General features: G+C 44.4%; 1 protein-coding gene across 2 annotated transcripts in view; it reads left to right on the forward strand.

Moving 5' to 3' along the window:
• The window catches only part of LOC105890288 (L3MBTL histone methyl-lysine binding protein 4), a 77,242-nt gene that overhangs the window by 43,589 nt on the left and 9,578 nt on the right, over positions 1-24,075 (forward strand). For both annotated transcript variants that reach the window (XM_031584220.2, XM_031584219.1), the window contains exons 18-19: positions 675-748; positions 23,812-23,984. In XM_031584220.2, coding sequence (XP_031440080.1) covers positions 675-748; positions 23,812-23,984 — 247 coding nt within the window. The remainder of the gene's footprint in view (positions 1-674; positions 749-23,811; positions 23,985-24,075) is intronic.

Below are 24,075 nucleotides of genomic sequence, written 5' to 3' on the forward strand. Positions count from 1 at the left end.
AGGTTTTGATATGCAGTTTGTATGCCCTGTAGACTTCAAAGTTACTCCCACATACACACGTTTAAAGGATTGATGCTGAAAAAGCTCAGCAGAATCCTTTGATATGTATTTTGTATGCTATGTAAATGTTCGAGTCACTCCCACACAGACATGTGTTTTGATGGATGAATTGATTGATGTTCCAAAGCGGTGTACATTTTGTGTTCTGGTCAAGCGTCACGCATATTCTGTCAAAAGAGTTACTGGACAAATTAGGAGTGGCATATTACTAAGCCTTTTACAGAAAACACACACTCAAACACGTTCAGTTCACTTACTGCATAAATGTACATTGAACACCTCATAGACTGTCAGAAGAGTAGGGAACTTGTAATCAATGCTGGTTTTTCTCAGAGAAACCCCTTTGCTGCTAAAAGTTTCCATGTCAGTTCACTACATTTAAAACAGCTTGGTGCATTGCCATGCTTTGCCGCAGTCATGCAAAAAAAAAATGCCCACTCACTCTCTGACCATCAGCAAAAAAAAAAGGGAGAGAAAAAAAAAAAACGAAAGAAAACCCAAATGTTTTTGGCTTGGTGCTTTTGCAAGATAATGCCTGGTCTCCCACGCACACGCCCTCTATCTATCCATCTTACTCGCTCTGTTGTCTTCTGCTGTCTCCCCTCTCTGCTCAGGCTTGCCCAGTCGACGAAATATCTCCGAATCAAAGAGGAGGAGGAGGAGGTCGAGCTGAACAGCGTGATCACAGGTAAGCTGTAATGTTTTTTTTTTTTTCTTCCTCCTCTCAGTCTCACCCCTGTGGCCCAAGCCTTGCTCTGTTTGTGTGTGTGTGTGTGTGTGTGTGTGTGTGTGTGTGTGTGTGTGTGTGTGTGTGTGTGTGTGTGTGTGTGTGTGTGTGTGTGTGTGTGTGTGTGTGTGTGTGTGTGTGTGTGGTGGGTAGATGGGTAGATGGGTAGGCTGGCACAGTTTGCCGTACAGCAACAAACACCTGAGATTAAAGTTCCGAAAACAAAAACCTGAGTGGCAAAGTTCTTAGGCAACTGAGTTCAAAAACAAACACCTGAGATTAGAGGGAATGGATTTTATTTGTGAGGGGACATTTTTCCATCATCCCCTACTTTGGACCACACACACACACACACACACACACACACACACACACACACACACTGAACGGTTTGCTGAAATGTTTTTTGAGTAGAGTTGACATTTCCTAATACCCAACTCATTTTCCGAAGCTGTCTGCCAGTGCCGGCTCCTTGGTCTCTGGTTGCTCATCGTGGCTCACCATGGACCTCGCTGCAGGCAGTTTCTCTCCTTGTGATTTATTCCTCTTCTGGAAGTTTTTTTTTTCTCTCTCTCAGGAACTCTCTAAAGAACAAAGGTCCTCAGAATATTTTTGTTCTATATTGACATGTTTGATATTCATTTGTGTACAAGACAAACACTATCAGGATCTTTGGTCGAACAAAGCATCTATGAAATCTAATGTCAGCATAGGAAAGAAGCCTTTCCCCCCCTTTTTAAGGGCTTGTTGTATCAGACGCAGCTGCTGTTGCCTAGTGGGCTCTCTCTGGACAGAAGCTCTGCCGTGTTAACCAGCTTCCTCCTGAAGCTTACACTTCCTGGCCCTGTTGTTTGTGCTCAGTGGGCAAGCCTGCAAAGAGCCCAGGGGACAATCTGGGAGGTAATTAGACTGCTCGTGCGTAATGACCTAGGACTGTGGAGAGGGGGCCTAAGGGGACGTTGTGCTTGAGAGAGAGTGTGTGTGTTGGAGTGTATGAGTGCGTGTAGGTGTGTCTCTAGGTGTGTCTCTAGGTGTGTCTCTAGGTGTGTCTCTAGGTGTGCGTGTGTGTGTGTGTGTGTGTGTGTCTAAACCTGAGCCATTTGGACGTTGGAATGATTGTGGGTTTCCATGCAGAAGCAATCATTCAGAACTAAGACTCTACCCATTAGTGCTGTGCTATACACTCCACACTGATATTGGTCTCGATAAGACCTGAATAAATGAGGTTTTTAGGGTTGCAGGTAACATGGCTTGAAATGTATGCGGTATATGGTCATGCCGTGTCTGGTACAGTGAGTCTCAGGCGTGCTGCCGCCGATAATTGGTTTTGATAAGTGAGGGTGGGATTTTAATGAGATGGTGTGTTTGGCGTTGAGAGCACCAACAGCTGGACTGTCACCTCCCCGTCTTAATGTGGTGTGTGTTGATGGCAGCTGCTATGATGTCTGTCGGCACGCAACGTTTATGTGGTCAGCCCCATTGATTGCTGTAATTTCTTGATGGTTTCCATGGCGATCATCCTCAAGCCATCCTCCTGTTTTGAATATTTCATTACAGTCTGTGGGAGAGAAAAAGGGAAGGAATTGTGTGTGTGTGTGTGTGTGTGTGTGTGTGTGTGTGTGTGTGTGTGTGTGTGTGTGTATGTATGTGTGAAGACATGATTGTCTGCTTATGTGTATTAATTATCTGTGTGTGTATTGAACCAAAGGTTTTGTTTAAGTGTGTGAGGGTGGTGTCTATGTTCTTGTACAAAGCACAGGCAATTGATTTATACAGAGCATTTAAGCATCTGTCTGTGTGTGTGTGTGTGTGTGTGTGTGTGTGTGTGTGTGTGTGTGTGTGTGTGTGTGTGTGTGTGTGTGTGTGTGCGCTGCCAGTTTTGGCTGAATTTGAAAGAAGCCCCTGTCGTGCCTCCTTTTGGACTCTAACCGGCACTGCACCATAGTGGGGAACTAATTTTAGCCTTACACACACACACACGCACAGTCAGCACACACACACACACACACACACACACACACAGTCAGCACACACACACACACACACAGTCAGCACACAGGCCGTAGGGAACGATAAGAGGAGGTGAAAGAAGGCTGAATGTGACGACAGAACACATTACCAGCACCCTGCACTGCACAGCGTGCCACACACACACACACACACACACACACACACACACACACACACACACACACACACACACACACACACACAGAGAGAATCTACATGGAGCTTTACTTTCTCTTCAGACTCTGGCAGTGGCACTGAATTGCATCTGCTGTGAATTGCTTCTCTGCAGTCTTGTTGATGGGGAAGTTTTGCAGCGATCAGCTTTTAAAGTCTTATTTTGCCTGGCTGATATAACTGTTAAGAGCTGCAATGCTCATCTTTGTTTTTAAGTCAGCCAGCCAAGTTCATTCATATCACAGATCTTTTAATAGTCAACTGTAAAGTAGTTTACATTTAAGAATGATTGACATCGACAGGTTAAGACATGATTGACACAGAGAGGTTAAGATATGAAGATTAAGATAGAAAAAATAGCATTAAAATTTAAATTACATATATGACTAAAGAAACAATCGAGCAATACAGACACTGACGCAACAGGACCAGAAATGCAAAAAATACATTTATTTTATGAGATTGTTCCCTTCTACTGTAGACTGGACTCAATGAAGTAGTACAGAGACAGTCATAGCCCTCACTGTAAGCTTCACCTCCCCATCAGTGGAAACAGGCTGTGTGTGTGTGTGTGTGTGTGTGTGTGTGTGTGTGTGTGTGTGTGTGTGTGTGTGTGTGTGTGTGTGTGTGTGTGTGTGTGTGTGTGTGTGTGTGTGTGTGTGTGTGTGTGTGTGTGTGTGTGTGTGTGATGGCGGAGAGCTGTGTTGTGCGCTGCTTTCTCCTAACGTCTGCCAGTCTGTGCCAGCGCTCCGGAAGATGATGCCCACTGAAGCACTGGGGAGAAACCGGAGCAATCCCAATTAAAAGGTGGCGTCAGAAAACAAAGTGTGTGGGACTGTGGAGGATCTGGTCCCATAACTCACAAACACACACACACACACACACACACACTCTCGCTCCTCTTCACACTCCCCTCCTCCAGGCTGACCCCTTGTCAGTGTTTGACGGATGTGAAGTGGGCAGCAGTGGCAGGTGTGAACTTGGCCACAGGGCTGGCAGTAAGCCGCCCCTGTCTGTACGTCTATGGCTGGGAACACTGGCATGATGGAGAGGGAGAGCGAGGGGAGAGAGGGAGAGAAAGAGAGAGAGAGAGAGTGTGTGAGAGAGAGAGAGAGAGAGGGAGGGAGGGAGGGAGGGAGGGAGTGTGAGAATGAGAGAGGGGTGGGCAAGAGACACACACAGAGACAGAGAGGGAGAGCGAGAGCTGGCATAAGACATAGATGTGTGCTGATACATAGAGAGAGAGAGAGAGAGAGAGAGAGAGAGAGAGAACTAGACAGACAGACAGATGCACATATGGACAGGCAGGGACAGACAGATGCTCATACAGACGGAGACAGACAGACAGAGAGCGAGAGTGAAGAAGAGTCCTAGAGAGAGTGACATAGCTTGAGATATAGCAGAGATGGGAGGTGTTCTGATCAGAGAGAGAGAGAGATGGATGGATAGATAGATAGAAAAATAGATAGAAAGAGAGGGAGACAGGCAGATAGACAGATAATCATACTGAGGAGGACAGACAGACAGACAGAGCAGGAGCGTGACAGACAATGTGAGGAAATTGGGAGAGAGGGTGAGAGGGCAAGAGAGGGAGAGGAAGAGGGACTGAAAGACAGACAGACAGATGGAGACAGACAGATACTGTCTATGTGTGTGTGTGATTCGCACAGATAGGCTCTCGCTGTGCCAGACTTCCCTGTGGCCAGATGGATAGATTGACCTTGACGTGACTGGGAGGGGGGGTGATGGCGATTGGCAGTGGAGAGGCCTCACCCATCAGTAAAGCCCCTCTCACTACCAATCATCCAGTAATCTCTCTCCGTCTCTCTCTCTCTCTCTCCAGCGCGAGCGTTTGGCCAGTCGGCACACACTGACCAGCTCCACCCACTGTTGCTGCCCTAAGCTTGTGGTTAGTTCCCACCCTCACAGTGGGGCTGGACTAATGAATTCCAACATGCTTCCGGCTGCATTGTATCCCATCTCAGCCCCTCCTGTAGCCATCTGAGGAGGGTAAACATGTAACCTTCCCTTGAGTTTAGTGTCTGTACGCAGTGCAATTGTATATTTTTGGGGAGTATTGAAAAAAAAAAAAGCGAGCTAATTAAGACTGATCATAATTTGATTCATAAATCTTGAACATAATGGGATCTGACTGCAGTTGTGCTGCCAACACTTCCTGAAGTCAGATACCTCAGACAATTCCTTTCTGTTTATCATTTTCACCCAGTTACTGTTAATTATGGTTAATTATTGACTTGTAGGTCCATCTGTCTGTTAGGCTAGATTAGCCAGAGAGCTCTCTAGACAGAAGGCTCTGCTGATGATGGTGATGTTGTGCAGTCGCGTGGAACATAAGCGTGTTGATTTTAGAGTTTCTTCCTCTGCTCAGACCAGACATGCCCCCCTCCGAACTACGCACGCACGCACGCACGCACGCACGCACGCACGCACGCACATACACCAGCGTGATGCAGCAGTTTCTTCTTCCTTTCCAGCAGTCACCATTTTAGATCCCCTAGTCTGACACTGCTATGATCTCTCCTAAAGCCCCTATTATCTGCCTCCTTCTCCCTCACTTATTCACTCACACTCCCCTCCTTCGGCATTTCTTTTGGCTTTTTGCATTTGTGCCCATTTTTGCCTTCACGGTCTGTCTCTCTCCAAACTGTCTTTTTTTTTTACCGCTTACCTTTTTTTTTTTCTTGCCCACCCTTACCATTACTGTCAGTCCCTCTTTCTATCTTGTCTCTCAACTGTGTGTGTGTGTGTGTGTGTGTGTGTGTGTGTGTGTGTGTTGTTTGTTCCTCCCCTGTTTGTCTCTGAATCATCAGCTCAGTGTCTCGCTCTTCATAAAGACGAGGAAACAGATGGCTTCTCTCCACCAGTGGCTGGAGATGAACACTCCCCTGACACAGGCATTTTCAAACGCGACAGTTGGCCATTCCACTGGCACACACACACATTCACACACACACTTAATCAGATACACTCATCTCACACACAGACACATTAATACAAACACACACACACACACACACACACATGCACAAAGCCTCCCCATCTACATTAGTGCCCCACTGCCCTTCTTGACTAGTGGCCTTCTGTCCTCGCTGTCTGGGGTCTGGGGAAATTCAGACATTGCTGGGATATTCAGGAAACACTGAAGCTCTGCTCCCTATGCGTACCCATAAACAGCCCCCACATCTGTCATCTGTCAGATATCAACTAGTCATCCGTGTGCCTTTTCTGACAGCATTTGCCTCCGCAGGGCAAGGAGCCATCAGCCCCTTAAAAATCAGTGCCATGATAATGACCATTTGGCCTCTTAGTGGCGGTGGCAAGCCCTACTTGGGTATATAATCTGTCTGTTGCCATAGCAGCTGAGGAGACTACGCTTGCCTGGCCAAATGATAACTGGGGCAAAAAAAAAAAAACACAGAGTTTTACCCCCTGCGCTGTAAGGACCTGTGCCACCAACGGCTGCTCGCCATTCAATGTGCAATGACTCTGTGAACAATGTGCTGTCAGATGGAGATTGGGCGTCATGCCTGGTCAAAATGGCCGCCTTTTTGTGTGTGTGTGTTTTTCTTTCAGTTGTTTAAGTCTAGCGTTGCTCCATTTTCAATTCAGATTTAATGGACTGTGGATAACAATCCATTTTGCCTGGCATAAGCATATGCTATTATGGAGTTATTGGCTAACAAAACTGCAGTTTGTTTTCAGTTGACAACACAGCTATCACAGTTATAATTATTGGAATTGCCCTCCCCATATTGGCTAACCGAGATGATTTACTCAACAAATCTAAAATCTGCATTGATCTCTACATTTTATGGGTTGCTCAATAATGTAATTGTGCTGTCTTGATAACATCGGTCTCCCTGTCCCAATTTCTCTCTGCCTCTCTCTGCCTCTCTCTCTCTCTCTCTCTCTCTCTCTCTCTCTCTCTCTCTTTCTTTCTTTCTTTCTTTCTTTCTTTCTTTCTTTCTTTCTTTCTTCATTGCGTCCTTCCTTCCACCTGCTGTGTATTAGCTATTTATCTTTTTCCATGCATCATACACTCCCGGTCTGGTGTTGGCAGGTACAAGACTGCAGTAAAAGCTCAAGCACTATATAAAGGAATGTTGAAGGTTTCTTTTCTTTTTTCCACTTAATCCTTCATACCCCTGCAGCAGATCTAGCCCCCTTCCTTATAATACAGTTATCTGCCTCTCCTCGTCTCAGTCTGGCTCAGTCTCTCTGACTCTCTGTCTATCTCAGTCTTTCCTTGTCTCTCTTTTCTGCTTGCTTCACTGTAACAAGACAGTCCTTTTTATATTTTTAACCAACTTTTCTTTGTAATTCTTAATGGTGAAATAAAGGGCCACAGTTAGAAGTCTAGAAAAGTGGAGAGTAGAAGTTTATTCTCTCTATCTCTCTTTTGCACACACACTCTCTCTCTTTCTCTGTCTTTTGAAGCCGCTCAGATCATCACTTTGATGACCCGCATTAGTCGGTGTAACAAAAAGAAATCTGTTTGCGTTTCTTTAAAGATCTTATCTCCCTTGAGCAAGAGGCTACTACCTCGATGTGCTCTATTCCTGAGACACCAAACCTCTTTGAGGAAGCACATCAGATTAGTTTGCTTTCATTTTAGCCAACCCCAACGGAATGATAGTCCAGGAAGCACTGGCTAGACAGGCCGTTCAGCGTGATGGATGGCAGTCATGAGCTTTCAAGGCACCAGTGATGGATCATCATTTTTGGACTGACTCCGGTTCACAGCTGGACTTCCAGACTAAGCCTCGAGCTCTGAAGAAGCAGATCAAAAAAATAAAGTTCTTGGCCTTCTCCAGAACTCAAGGCCCGCAAAGTTCTCGCTAGTCATTTATGAACTGTTCCAGGGTAATCAAGTGAAACCACCAATGCAGCAACACTCAGTGATTTCTTTTGTTATTATTGTTGCTCAGAGGAAAGTAATATTTTCAATTAAACTCCATTTCACAGTGTACTGTTTTTTTTATGGTTTGTTTTCTTCTCTTTTGGTGGCGGTGATCGTGGTGGATGGTTATGTAAAGTCTGTTAGAAGTCAGATCTGCTTGTGAGCAGGAAAGCTTAAGCCTGTGCTTTTTGGTGCAGTTTGCTTTCTCCCTCTGCCTGTAATAGCCTACAGCTGCCTCATGAATTTTAGATGCTGATTAGGTTTAAAACATTCTCCGTCTCCTGAGCATATTATAGAGTTAAATCTTCTCCTGATATTGATGAAGACACTGGCTGAAGAGCCATGTACTTTCTTGGCAGTCCCTCTTAAGGGTTTCATCGTTCGTTGTCTGAAAACCCACAAAAATCATTCTCCACAACTGAAGAGTCCAACTTCTCCAAATCGGTCCAAAAACGATTTGGATGGACATTTTTGCTCGGGTCCCAGTTGAGCTGGTGAGATAAAAGATGGAGGGAATTGGCTCAGTCTGCTGCTCACATCCTTTGCTTCAAAGCCCCTGTAGCTGAAAAAAGAACCTTTACCTTTCTGAAGCCATAAGAATATATTATGCTAATCCGCAGTGTTGCACTTAGCAAAAGCCTAGACTCTTTCTCTTCCTCTCTCTCTCTCCCTCTCTCTATCTCTCTCTCTTTATGTCTTTTTACTTTGGAGATAAAGCTACCTTGATGTAAGCTGAGTGGCATTGTCTCTATCTCTCTCTCTCTCTCTCTTTCTCTTTCTCTTTCTCTCTCTCTCTCTCCCTCTCTCGCTGCCTCTGCCTTTTGGATAAGAGCAGGAAGGACCCTGGTGAGGAAACTGAGTTAAATGTTGCGACAGGCTAATTAGCATGGCTAATTTCTCTCAGAGAAGGCCTGCACCAGGCACACACCCAGCCATGTTTGAGGCCAAAGGTAGCTGGCAGCCATCAAAGCCTTGCATCCCTTTTCAATGTGAATTCCATTAGCATGTTGTTTGGAAGGAGGCTGAGCTACTTACGGCGTGTTGCTAAATGACAATAAATGTAGCATAGACTAATGTCTGGCTTTTGTCTTCACTGTTTCACATGAATGTTTTGAGATGTACCATATCAGTGTGAACAAGGCTCACTCGGATACTACTGTTTTCTCTGTCGGCCTAATTTACATAGATGGTATCTCAGTTAATCTTTGATTATATTTACTAGTACTTGTTGGATGACTTTTTGTTGTGCAGAGAGTGCTTTGTCTCGAGTGTTGACTAAGGTTGTATTTATATGGACCACATTGTAATTAATGCTCTTTTAGTGTATATAAACCTTAACAGAGTGTCCAGTGTTAAAACTCTTTCCTAAAACTCTTTCCTCTTTCCCCATTGCCTTGCAATGGGCTTGGTATGTGTGGAAGAAGCCATTTGTTAATGAAATGTTGTTCGTAACAGAGCTCTGAAGAGATCTCTGTGAGAGTTTGAGAGTACAACACAGCAAATAAGCCGTCACTGAATGTAATTTCCCAGTGCATCCATAGATCGGATTTGCAGACAGACTGCTACTTAGTCAGCGGGTACATAAATCTCAGCCTACACCATTTGGCCTTCTTTGACTGGTGATGGTGTCTTCGATTTTATAACTGCATTGTCTCTTCCTAAAAAAGTTTCTGCAGACATGTCCTTGTTTGAATTTATAGGCTGCCTTTTAAAGGTTGTTCCATTATGATTATGATTCTGTTTGCAAAGCCCTGTGTATCAGTGATGATGTCAAAGCAGTGCATCATCAGAAGTCAGTTTAGCATTTATTCATTTAATAATTTAATGCTGTGGTTTGTAAATATGCAAATGTATACTTGAGCGGACGGAAGTCAATGTGTTGATGTATGCTCTATTTAACTGTAAGGAGGTGCCAAAAGTTGCCTCACTCCATTTGATTTTTAGATTAAACCAGAGATTAATTTGTCACCTTGTACTTTGTATTTTAGGACACAAGGACATTGATTTTAATCCCTCATATGATTTCAGAGAGGGCTGTTTTTTTCATACCATCTGTATGACTTCATTAACAGGTTAGTGAAGTAAATCCTTCTATGACTGTAGGGAGAATTGATATGTGAATGTAGTGTATTACTACTTGTCATAACACCACTAGCAAGTATGTTACCCTAAAAAACTTTAGTCTACACTAAAAAAACGTTAGCCTATACAATATCTCCTAGTGATAGTTAGAAATACTTAAACGTACTTATCCAGTTTCATCTCAGATAGTAGTAGTTCATCAAGTTGTAGCTCCATACTGCACATATTGTCTCGTCCTTGGGATTTAAAAGAGAATTTTTTTTCCAGTTCTCTCCATATCTCCTGAACACACGCACAAGTAGATATGTATTGCATCTCTTTCGATGGAATTCCATATCTACTACCATATGCTTCCAGATGGCAGGGTTTGCCACAAAATTAAGGATTTCTTGGCCCTGGGGGGTGTTTTGTTTACATTGGTCCTTCTTCCCATAGACATTTATAGTCTATGCTTCTTCCGTGTGGTCTCCCTTAAAGCCACAGCTGATGACGAAGTCTTTAGCACATGAATAGTACAACTAATGAAGGAATGGGTGCTTGTGCTGAAAATTTCATTTATTTTAGGTTCTTTCCAAACGGTCATTTTATTTATCAGCCTTCAAACTTGTCAGTTTATGGCAACGCTGTTATCGTAGTGATAACCTGGTGCAAAGGTTGGATTTGAGATTAAGCACTGGTCCCATTTTTCTTGGTTCCGTCGACCGTGCCGGGGACTTCAGGGGTTTAATAGAGCTGGTATTGGGATATGTTTTGAAATATGGACTCTCCGCATTTGAAAGAACACAGTCACAGTCCACAGCCACAGTCAACAGAAGCCCTCCCATAAAAGCCCTCATTTGTTTTCCATGCTGTTTTTCAATCCATTAGTGCTCTCACCTGTTTGAAGCGTCTCCCTTCCCAGTTTTCTTTCTTCCTTCCTTTCTTTCTTTCTTTCTTTCTTTCTCACCCGCCTCTCTTTCTCTGAGTCACTTTGTATTTGTGAAGCTGAATAATGAATTGCCTTCTGCGGTGCATCCTTCCTCTCGTGCCCCTGCCTCATGTGGCGAGGAAGAAGAAGAATCCCCCTCCATGAGCCTGCTCTGGAGCTTTCATAATGAGTCCCCCAAGCCACTCACACACCTGATGCAATGTCAAGAGGCTTTATTTCTCTCTCTCTCTCTCTGTCTGTCTCCCTCTCTCTCTCTCTCTCTCTCTCTTTCTCTGTCTCCCTCTCTGTCTCGCTCTGCCCCCCCTCTCTCCCCCTCTCTCTTCTGTTGTTTATTTCTTTGGTGTATTTGGCTTTATATGTTGCAGTCTGCCATTCGTGATCAGGAATTTATTATATCAGTTTGGAATCTGTTATACCTTGTATTCGCAATGACTTCAAGGCTGAAGGGTCATGGCTGAGGAATGGCTTATGGAAGTCTGCAGAGGTTCCTATGAGGATATACTCCCGTCTCAATATGTTGAAACCCTCAGCAGTGCAAATCGATACACGAAATGTGCAATCAGTAAAATTGAATTTAGTTATTCATCACAGCCGCTCGCACAAATAGACGCAGCACTTAAAGATGTCTCGACAGACCGCTGGTGTTGTTTTCCTGGCAGGCAGAAAGACAGAATCCACCCACCGTTGCAAATAATAAGCCCCCACCGTGGCCAGGGCTAGCGCTAGGGCCAGGGCTAGGGCCAGGGTTTCTGGTAGCTGAGGATCCCTAGTTGATGTCATGGCGCTCGCTTTGTTATTTTCTTGCAGCACGTTCTGTTGAAAGCTGCTGCAGTGGCCTCGGCCAAGGAGGGAAAAGTGCTTTGCTTGGCCACCAGCTCTGCTCAACTCTGTCTGATCGTATCTCTACCCCCTGAGAGAGAGAGAGAGCGAGGAGGCTGCCTGAGAGACAGTTTGAAGGAAGTCCAGGCAGTAGCTTTTTTTTTTTTGCTTTACTGGAGCACATGAATAATGTAGGGTACAGTATATATGTACAAAATACATCCAGCTTTTCTACCCATTTTTTCATTCATTCATTCTTTCTTTCTTTTTTACCCATTCTTTCATTTTTCTTTATATGTCTGTCTCATCTGTCTGTCTGTTTTGTCTTTCTTTCTTGCTGTCTTTCTCGTTTGCTGGCTTTTCTCTCTTCTGTCTTCTGTGACGGGCTTGTCAACACTGTTCGGTTTGGCCAGAGGAATTTAAAAGCTTTTCACACGTTTTGAAAGCCCTTAGCTCAGCTGGAAGAGGTGTTTGTGGTCGTGGTTTTATCTGTGGTGCCTCCTGTCAGAGCTGAGGATGGCTGAGGATGGCTGAGGATGGCTGAGGATGGCGAGGGGGTTTCTATAGGAGACGTGCCTATTCTCATGCAGTGCATTGTGAGCTGGCTCGGGGGCACTCTCTCTCGCTCTCTCTGGCTCTCTACCCCCTGGCAACCTGGCTAGAGCACAGTCAAGAAAGCCTGCAGAGAGAAGAAAGAGGAACAAGGGGAGAGAGGGAGGGTTGAGGTGGAAGAGATGAGGGGATGAGCAAGAGAGAGAGAGAGACAGAAAGAGAAAACATGTTTCATCACAGAGAAATAGGGCGTGAGACATCATTTTTCATTTCCCAGCCTTAAATGTGCCTTTCACCGCAAATTAAGCCCTGGCAGAAGTAATCCAGTAAGCGCTCCCACACACACACACACACACACACACACACACACACACACACACACACACACACACACACACACACACACACACACACACACACACACACACACACACACTTTGGACTGTGTCTCGGTTCTGTGTGTGTTGGCGTACGGGGACCGTTTTCCTCTGTTTTGGGGGCAGCCAGGGTTGCAAGAAACCCCGTATGAAGCTCGCTGTAAGCCATGCAGTAGTCATTTTCTTTTTTACTGCGCCTCTGATTCACATGTTTGAATAATTCCACCGTCTCTGAAATAGAAGCTCAGGTGATTTGCGAGGGCTGAGTAGGTATCTCTCTTCACTATCCTTTCAGACGCTCTGCTCCTCGGTAGAATACAGATCGTTCTTATTGATTAACCTTGAATAGCCCCGACTTTTTCAGACTTTGACTCATAGTCTGTGTCAGAGTAATAGTGGTAAAAGCCGTGGCAGAGTTCCCCCTATGTGCCCTCCTGGCTGTACAATGTTGTGCCAAAAAAGAGAAAAAAACATGCCCAACACCCCCCTGCAGTACTCACACAGGTGATGCATTGTGACTGTTGCCATGGTGATGGTGCAGTTTTTTTTTTCCCGTGCCCCACAGCGATGCGCTGGCATATACCCCATAATCTGCCCAAAAATAAGCACGGTTAAAAGAGGGGCCACTGATGGCTGTGATGGCCAGTAGCATGCTGGGAGCATGTTGTCTCTGCTGACTAGGACAGGACAGGGCAAGGGCTGGGGGTCACCTGATTCCAGCTGGTCCTCTGTCACCCCTGGCACCATGACCTGTCCCTGGGCTGTTAGCAGCCAGGGTCACACACACACACACACACACACACACACACACACACACACACACACACACACACATACACATACATATATACATATATATATATATATATATATATATATATTCACATACACTCACATGTAGATGTACTCTTCAGACATACACACGGACATAGCTCATGGGAACACACTGCAAAATGTGGGAGATATTACTTAAAATAAGCTCAATTATCTGCAAACAGAACAGGAAAATTTCACTTGCCAAGATTTTTAAAGCACACAGACATATACACAGTCACTCACACATGTAGTGTCCAAACACACACATTCCACAGGCACACACACAAATATGCATTCACACACACATGGAAGTGCACACAGACAGACCCATCCACAAATAAATCGAAATGAAAACACACACGCACACACACACAGATGACTCACGCCCCCCACCCCCTTCCCCAGTGCCTGTTTGTGTCTCACAGTATGCCGTGCAGACAGAAGTCTAGCAGCACTACCCTACTACCCACACTCCCTCGCTGTCCATTTCTGTTTGCCTCAAGTCATGACGTGGCTGCTCACATTTCCTTACGTTAACGAGGAAGTTTCCTCTAAAGCAGCAGAATGGTGAGATCCCGCCAGCTGTAAACTATCCAGGCTTTTTCCCCTCGAGAGAGAGAGAATGCTTCTGCCCGTCAATTAATCAGGAATAATAATGTATTAATATGTTGATTCATTAATCAGGACTAATAAACAGTCTGGAGTTTGGAGTGCTGGGTAATCTGACCGTCACCGAGGCACCTGTGGCCACTTTGTCTTTTTAATGAGGACCATGGGAGCGGATGTGGATTTCTGCTGTGCACATGGAAGAAATAGTCAGTTGATGTGGAAGTGCATGTGGCAAATGTGTTGAGGTGGAGATCGCTCCAGACAAACAGTGCACTGCTCACGTACTCGGAGTCCCATAGCCTTGCTGCATAGAAGCGTCTCATGGCAGACCTGTCAGCAGGAGCTCTATGGTGTCAAATTTATGAACACAGTCAGGTGCAGATATGTCACAATTTGCTCCGAGTGAATAATAGACCATGCGTTTGTTTTGAAAGAAGACGGAAGGGCTCTTGTCCCGCCACCAATAACAAAGACTTACTCAAAATCACTCATATCTTTGATCACAGCTTATGTATCGTTGCATGGCTCATTTGATCAGCAGATCTGGAAGGAGGAGCAGCAGTGTGATGCGGAGGGGATTTGTAAACGGGCTTCATGTCTTCCATGCAAGTGTAGTGCAGAAGTGTCACTGGGGATGGCGTGCTTCAACACTCTGCTGGACGAGTGGACAGCACCTCAACATCCCAGGCAATTTGTGCGTGCGTGCGTGCGTGCGTGCGTGCGTGCGTGTGTGTGTGTGTGTGTGTGTGTGTGTGTTTCTTGCCTCTGTGTCTAACCTCATTCTCTTCTCTCTTTGTTTCGTTTACCTCGATTGCTCTCTGTCTCTGTTTAGCATTCTCTCTCTTGCTCTAGCTCTCTCACACACACTCTCACTCTCTCTCTCTCTCTTTCTCTCTCTCACTCACTCACTGTCTCTCTCTCTCTCTCTCTCTCTCTCTCTCTCTCTCTCTCTCTCTCTCTGTCTCTCACAGACACACACACGTAATCCCACAGAGCCCTCAGGTGCCTTTCTCTCTCCTCTCTCTCTTTCCTCTCCCTCTCTCTCTCTTTCTTCATTTGCACTCCGACACACACTCCCATCCATTTACTCTCTCACACACTCGCCCCTGTCCATCACTTGTCTTTTTTTCTCTTCTTTTCACTTTTCCTTCTCCTTCGCTTGCGGCACGAGAGAATCCGCTCACCCCCACCTAAGAACGACCTGCGCTACAAGTCCAGTCGTAATTAATCGCCATCTTTAATGTTAACGATCAATTACGTTCATTGCATTAGGTGCCCCTCCAGTCATTTCTCTTGAGTGCAAGGATTAACCCAATCCTGTTCCCAATGACAAACACAACAAAGACAATTGAGACTTGGGTTTGCAGCAGCAGCAGCAGTCTGGGCTATTGCTTAATATTGAATCGGACCAGAGGTCGCTAATTAAAACTAATCTGCAGAAGGCTAGGATTTAATGAAGGATTAGCAGAAGATTTAACCATTGGGTCAGGGGGCAGGGAGTATTGATTTTCTCATCTTACATATATGTTCATCATCAAGAGATTCAATGAGGCTTCGTTTACATGGCATTAGACATGGAAATGTATACCTGCACATGATTGTACATCTCTTTGGTTAAAAAGGTGCTAAATATTAGCGTAGCTCCTGTCACAGACCTCTAGCTTTTATTTATTTATTTATTTATTTGTTTGTTTGTTTCTTTATTTATTTATTTATTTATTTAGAGTGAATTCAATGCACTCGTATCTCGAAAGTATGTGATGGTTTCATCCAAGATTTTTTTCCCACATGCATGTATTTCCCTGCTTGAGATCTGAAGTCACACTTGGCACGGCACATATGCATTTGAGTTGGAGGGCGAGTATGTGTTCTGAGAAACTCTCTTTGTCATTCAGAAGCCTGAACACTGAAGAGCCCAGGGAGAGTTCCTCCCTCATGATTGGCTGTTGTGTTCTTTGAAAAACACTCGCATCCCACCTGCAGGGCATTACTGAATGTTTCAAAGGATTCAGTGAGGAAGGATTCTGGTTTTGTCTCCTGTGTCTGTGTGTGTCTGTCTGTGTGTGTGTAACTGTCTGTCTGTGTGTGTAACTGTCTGTCTGTGTGTGTCTGTGTTTGTGTGTGTCTGTGTTTGTCTGTGTCTGTGTCTGTGTCTGTGTCTGTGTTTGTGTGTGTCTGTGTCTGTGTCTGTGTCTGTGTCTGTGTCTGTGTGTGTGTGTGTGCGCGTGTGTCTGCCACATAGACTGTAAAACATTCCTGCCACAAACCACACAAGCTGGCTTTCCTAAAGTGAGCTGCTCTTTGTGTCATTTGTGCACAGGGTTACAGTCACTTCTCATGTAGGAGTGCACAGTGTTACATCACCTCACATGTAGGAGTGCACAGTGTTACAGTCACTTCTCATGTAGGAGGGTACAGGGTTACAGTCACACCACATGAGGAGGGTACAGTGATTGATTGTCTCTCAGTGTTTTGTTTCTTTCTTTCTGTTTTGATTGTGTTTTTCTGTTTTTTTTTCACTCTTTATTTCACTATATTTTTATTTGTATGTTATTCACTATCTTCCTATCTTTCATTAGAAATAAGAGAGAGAAAGTGAACTAATGGCCTACTTCTCACTCATGCTCTCTGGGTTTGTTTTGATTGAGGTTCTTCCCTCTTTTTCTCCTCTGGGTTTTGTCATGGCCGAGATGCCTTTCTCCCCTCTGAGAGAACAGCCAGCACTCAAGAGAGACACCATGGACACTTTTTACCACTGCGTTACCCAAAACACACACACACACACACACACACACACACACACACGCACACACACACACAAAATGCATGAAAACTTTTTGAGTATATACACACACACACACACACACACACACACACACACACACACACACACACACACACACACACACACGTTTTCCAGACAAAGATATTTAGTGTAGCAGTATTTCATTGTGTGAAATCGAATCAAATGTGAAAAATAGGCTGTGAAAATGTTTGGGCACCCTAATCATTTTGTTGATTTGAATACCTGTAACTACTCAATGCTGATTAACTGTAACACATAATTAGTCTGATTAGCTCGTTAAGCCTTCAATTCCATAGAAAGGTGCATCCAATAATTAGAAAAGGTAGGCAATTGCAAGTTGTGCGTCTCTTTGATTCTCCTGTGGCAACATGGGGGCATCAAAACAGCTATCAAATGATCTGAAAACAAAGATTGTTCAGCAGTATGGTTTAGGGGAAGGCTACAAAAAGTTATCCCGGAGGTTTCAGCTATCAGTTTCCACTGTGAAGAATGTTATTAAGAAATGGAAGGCAACAGGCACAGTTCTTGTTAAGGCCAGAAGTGGCAGGCCAAGAAAAATAACAAAGAGGCAAAGGCGAAGAATGGTCAGAATGGTCAAGGACAACCCTCAGACCACCTCCAAAGAGCTGCAAGATCATCTTGCTGCAGATGGTGTCACTGTGCATTGCTCAACCATTCAGCGCAGATTGCACAGAGAACAGCTGTATGGGAGAGTGATGCAGAAGAAGCCACACACGCCACAAACAGGCTCGCTTGAGGTTTGCCAAACTACATTTGAACAAGCCAGGCTCATTTTAGAACAAAGTGCTGTGGACTGATGAGACAAAGATAGAGCTATTTGGTCACAACAAGAGATGTTATGCATGGAGGCAAAAAAACACAGCATTCCTAGAAAAACACCTGCTGCTCACAGTAAAATTTAGTGGGGGGTCCATCATGCTGTGGGGCTGTGTAGCTAGGGCAGGAACTGGGAATCTAGTTAAAGTTGAGGGTCGCATGGATTCAACTCAGTATCATCAAATTCTTGACAATAATGTTCAAGAATCTGTAACAAAGCTGAAGTTACGGCGGAGTTGGGTGTTCCAGCAGGACGACCCGAAACATTGCTCCACATCCACTAAAGCAGTGGCTCCCAAACTTTTTACAGTCCCGTACCCCTTCAGACATTTAATCTCCAGCTACGTATTTGGGCGATTTTGATGCACAAAATTATGTTTCCGTCTAAGTTGCAAATCTGTTTCAAAGGTTACATTCCGCGAATTCCATCCGTTTTCCGTTATCGCGGAAATGTTCTCCCCGCGTACCCCCTGAACCACTTTGCGTACTACGCGTACCCCAGTTTTGGAACCGAGGCACTAAAGCATTTATGCAGAGGAACAACTACAATGTTCTGGAATGGCCATCCCAGTCCCCAGACTTGAATATAATTGAAAATCTATGGGATGACTTGAAGCGGGCTGTCCACGCTAGAAACCCATCAACCCTTACTAAACTGGTGTATTATAAGGAAGAATGGTACAAAATGCCTTCATCCAGACACTCATCAGAGGCTATAAGAAGCGTCTAGAGGCCGTTATTTTTGCAAGAGGAGGCTCTAGTAAATATATTAATGTGATTTTTCTGTTGGGGTGCCCAAATGTATGCACTGGTCTAATTCTGTTATGATGCATATGGCATATTTTCTGTTTATCAAAGAAACCTTATTTCACTGCTAAAATATCACTGTGTCCGTGAAGTATTATATATATGACAAAGAAGTTCCTGATCCAAACGCCCAACAATTTATAAATGAAAGTAATGAAGATTATCAGGGGTGCCCAAACTTTTGCATACGACTGTATACACGCAAATATACACACACACACACATACACACACACACAGTCTACTTTCCCTGCGGCCTGTCTAGTTCTGTCTGGCCTGTCCTAGTGTGCTGTCTGGTGATGGCGGTGGGTTGGAGCATCTCTGAGCTCCTGACTGGTTGAGATTCAGCGGTGCTCACCAGTAACATTTGAGCACCCCGCACGCCAGCACCCACCAGGGAGAAGCACCACAGGAGTTCTCTCCTCAAAGCCATTCAGGCTCTCTCTCTCTCTCTCAATCTCTAACGCTCTCTCATTCTATATATATTTGTTCTCTCTCTCTCTCTCTGATCTGTCTCTCTCGATATATATTTGTTGCTCTCAGTCCCTTCTCATCTGTCTGCTTTTTTTCTTTGTCACTCCATGTTTCTTCCTCTTTTATCCATATTCTTCTCATCTTCAATATCTCTCTTCCTCTTTTTTTTATCTCTATCACCCCCCCCCCCACACACACACACACACACACACACACACACACACACACACACACACACACACACACACACACACACACACACACACACACAGACCCTTATGGAACATCTGCTGTTGGCAGTTTCGGCCGTTTTACTCAACCAGCCATGGCTTGACTCCACGCTGTCATACGGGGGCACCTGTTTCTGTTGCCGCGTTGCGTTGCTGAATGCTCAAACTGCAGTTGGATGTTTTCATTTGGCACTTAATGTTGTCATTTGCTCCATGTGGCTGAGTACAAGTGGGTAGATTGATCATTTTGTCTCCATCGTTAGAAACAATAGTGGAGGGAGTCGTGATGCGTAACAGCCTCCTGAACTCGTAATGTTTTGTGGTATTTGTCTCGCACCATTTGCTGGGGCCATTGACATATGCTTTTCTAGAATGTTCTGTCTTGGGTCTCTGTGGTTGTCTTTTTCAGGTTGTGAGAGGAAAAGTAAAAGTAAATGTATACTGAAGATTGCTTTTTTTCAGTCCTTAGTCCAATTGCCACTGTGTCTTCTGGCTCTCATCTTGTTGTCTATGAGGCCAGAGATAAATGTTTACCCAAGACACAGTATTTGCAGTTATTTATTTAACAAAGGGATTATTCCATGTGAAATCAAGAGGCCTCCCGACTGACCATCTTGGATTTGCTTCATACTTTATGTAAATAATGCCTCTATACTCAACAGCTGTGCACAATTCTAAGCCCTTATCTTTGTTGGCCCTAATTTTACTGCAGAAATGCTTAACATTTTCAGGGATTGTTCTACACTAGTAGATGGTTTTAGTTTCTAAACGAGTTGGCCCATAGTTATGGCCTGCTGAAAATTGTATTAAAAAAGGATTTTGTTCTTTGGAGCAACATTTGACCGCTATATTTCCGCACTGAACCACATCAGAACATTTCAATTAGATGTTTTACATTTTTAATACTCATAGCACAAAATGCCTGATTTATGAGGCATTAGCGATTTAAATAAAGCATTTCACACCTATTTTTCATGTGCTTATTGGCTATGTATGGCAAAGTCTACCATAAAAACATTCATTAATTAGTAAATGCACAAAATATGAAGTTGGCTTCTTAAACCAAACTACATTTATTAAGGTATCTAACAAGCCATGTTTTACTACAAACAGAAACGCTGAATACAGAGGCATACTACGTAAAATATGATCACAGACCTGAGTAATACTATTCTAAAACTATATCAGTGAATTCATATGTGTATTTTATGTCTAAATAGTCAGTGTTAAAGATCACTGTGGGGAAGTGGGGCATCCGTGATCTTCAGGATATGCACCAGAGGGACCTAACAGATATGCTCTCTCCTGGGCCAGCTGTCAGTCCTGAGGATGCCTAAATGTTACTTGTACTTCTTGTTCCTCCGATGTTCCACAAATGATGCCTGTCCACCACTTTTGGTCACACACACATTCAGCATATTTCCCAGAAACTAGATCCCAAACTCCTGATTTCTCATCCTCGAACCATTACAGTTTATGTCCATTAATAGATTACTGGTCAAATCTGTATACAGTAATATATATACCTTAAAACAGCATTTCTGTTTATAGTTAAACATGGTATGTTTGATAACTTAATAAATATAGTGTGGTTCAAGCAAACTTTACTAATTAAAACCTGCTCTTTCCAGTGGTATGGTTTTTATGGAAGACTTTGTCAAACATGAGCAATATGCACTTGAAATGTATGTGTAAATTGCTAAATTGCTTAGTAATTTCTATAACCCCAGTATTATATATCATAATTTAAAAGATCTGATGTGGTTCAGTTTCAATATATAGTGGGCAAAAGTCACTCCAAAGCACAAAATAGTTTTTGAATATATTTTCCAGCAAGGCATAACTTTTCAGCAAGGCAATCCCTGATATTTCAAGCATCTGCCATGAATAGTTCAAAAGTAATGACTTATGGAGTAGGAACTACAGTGACATCTGGCTTGTGTTGCCTGCAGGATGGTGTGGGATTTGGCTTTTTCTTGTGTCATGCTTGTTTTGGAAGTTCCCTTGCTGAACTGGGACGAGCCCAAACAGGAGGTAGGCAGAGGGGTGTGTCATCAGGGCATTAAAGTGCTTTTTTTTAATGAGTATATACGCACCTGAAATAATCCTCTTGGGAAAATGCCCAATAGAGTGAGCAACTGTAGAAAGGAATGGGTAGTGAGGAGTGGAGAGACATAACGGAGTGAGATCGAGAGCAAACAAGAGATGGAGCGAGTGTGTTAGGTAGCAGGGGGAGTGAAGCAGAGAGCAGTAGCACAATAAAGACAGGAAGGGGGGAACAATGGGGAGAAGAGAGTGGGAGAGACGGAGAGAGAGAAAGGTGGCAGTGTTCAAGTAACTCACTCTCTCTAAATGCTGCAATCAGCATTAAGTGACTTTACTTAGCAGGCTTTAGCTAGACTGTGTGTGCTGTGTGCTGCGTGTGTGTGTGTGCCACCCTGTCTCGGCTGTGGTTAAGATGGTGCAGCTTTTGTCAGCGTACCCGCCTCATGCTGTGAAGCTCTGCCATGCTGGGCCAGATTAGCATAATTTAGAACATTTCTGATTATCATCAAAACAGTCCCACCCAGGAGTTACAGAGCTGGGGAGCAAAATAACATAAAATACTGTGTTTTTTTTTTTTTTTTTTTTGCCAGGAGCAGTACACACACACACACACACACACACACACACACACACACACACACACACACACACACACACACACACACACACACACACACACACACTCAGTGACACCTCCAAGGCATTACAAGATGCAACTGCTTTGGATGGGATTGTTGTTTGATGGGGATCTGGCAGTCTCGAGGCGTTCTGTTGTGGGATCCCATTGCATGTGAAATCAGCTGAGCCTTCATGCTCTGATAATCCCCCATGAAGAGGTCACTGGCATTTTCCCCACTGATTAAACGAGTAGCACAGAGAGGGAGAGGGCAAAAGGAAGAGAGAGGGGCATTTTGTTTGTACGCAGCCCTCTCTCTCTGAGCGTGTGTAGAATGTCATGTCTCTCCAGTAGCCTCTGCGTTTCTCAGCCTTGCGCTCCCTTCCTCCTTTAATACAGCAGAACCAGCACTCTGTGGACTGCAGCGCTCTACTGCTCAGCTTTAATAATGGGCTGTGTGCTACAGTATTTATACAGCAGGATCTCTGCGGAAGAGTGGGGGCTTTAATGCCTCGAGAAAGGAAGACGCATCCAAGGAGGGTCTGTGTGTTGTTAGGTGTGACAAATGTTCCACACAGACTCCGTAATGTAGCAGATATATTTGTGAGCTTTGTCTTCAGGTAAAGTGAATCAACGCTTTTCATCCCAACACCCTCCCGTGAGATGGTTTAATCCCAATGTTTAACGAGACGCATCATAAACCAAATTGTAATTGCCACCAGTGATCTCGGCTATCAGTTAAGATTCATTATATATTTCCATGAAGACATGTCACTGATTGTCATCAATTAATCAAATTATTAAAATATCAGTTAATCCAATCTCAATGCTCAATACCGATTCCTACAAAGAGAAGTGATACCATGAGTGTTGTCCTTTTTGTCACCTCTACATTACGCCCAAATGTCTCTTTTCTTCTTCTTCTTGTTCTTCTTCTTCTTCCTCCTCCTCCTCCTCCATCTTGGTTTTTGGCCCTGTGTTCCTCTCTGTTCCATCCGACTGGGTTTAATCCCAGATCTAGAGGGCGAGCTGGTCCCCCTGCAGCCATATAAGCCAGGCTTTTACAGCTCACTCGGCCATTGCCTTACCTCACACTCTCTGCACTGTGCTTAGGTGAATTAATACAGTATGGGGTTCTTGTGTTGGGGTGCTAATATTCTCCCAGTATCTAGCTGTGTATGGGGAGATAGGTGTTATTATGAGTCTGACAAAAGTGCCCCTCCATTTTCTCATTTAGTTCCCAGCAGTACATTGTCTGTAAGGGCTGTTTGTCAAGCTTTTTTAATTAGCGGACCCTGGTATTCTGCACAGCTGTACTTGCAGGAGGTAATGGTGTGTGTGTCTGTGTGTGTGTGTGTGTGTGTGTGTGTGTGTCTGTCTGTGTCTGTCTGTCTGTGTGTGAGAGAGAGAGAGAGAGAGAGAGAGAGTTGTGTCAGGAAGTGGTGTGTGTGTGTGTGTGTGTGTGTGTGTGTGTGTGTGTGTGTGTGTGTGTGTGTGTGAGTGAACCCCTTGGTTTCGTAGCTTCTGTTCACGCTCAGTCTCTTGGCTTCCTATTGTCTGCCTTTGTTGTGTTTTCTGTGGAAGGTTATGCGCTTACTCAACCCAAGATGCAGGAGAATATTATCTACCAGAACAGGCTATTTGGTTATGTACACTAGTGTATAAGGACAGTTTAATATGCAATATCTGTGCAGCTGAATACATTTCATATATTTCTCCCTCTCCCTCTTCTCCCAACCTCCCAATCTGTCTTTATAGCTCTCTTTTTCTTTCTTTCTTCGCCTCTGTCTTTATTTCGGTTGTTGTTTATTGTCTTTTATCGTTCAATCACTCTCTAACTAATCTTTCTCTCTTATCTCCTCCTTTTTCCACTCTCTCTCTCTCTCTCTCTCTCTCTCTCTCTCTCTCTCTCTCTCTCTAGGGGAGCGTAATGCAGACAGTCTGCAGCAGGCCCTCCACCAGTCTGTCTTCCTCTCTGCGATGTCGGCCCACCCCAGCAGGGACCTGCCGCTGTGCTGGGAGCAGCACTGTAAGCTCCTCCCCGGGGTGGCGGGCGTGCAGGCCAGCCTCGTGGCCCACTGGACCGTAGACGAGGTGAGCAGCCCTCAGCCTAGAACCAACAACACTAACCTTGGAGCACAGAAACCCAAAACATCTCATTTCACTTTCTCATTTCTGTTAAATG

This window comes from Clupea harengus, chromosome 17 (assembly GCF_900700415.2).
Source record: "Clupea harengus chromosome 17, Ch_v2.0.2, whole genome shotgun sequence".
NCBI lineage: Eukaryota > Metazoa > Chordata > Actinopteri > Clupeiformes > Clupeidae > Clupea > Clupea harengus.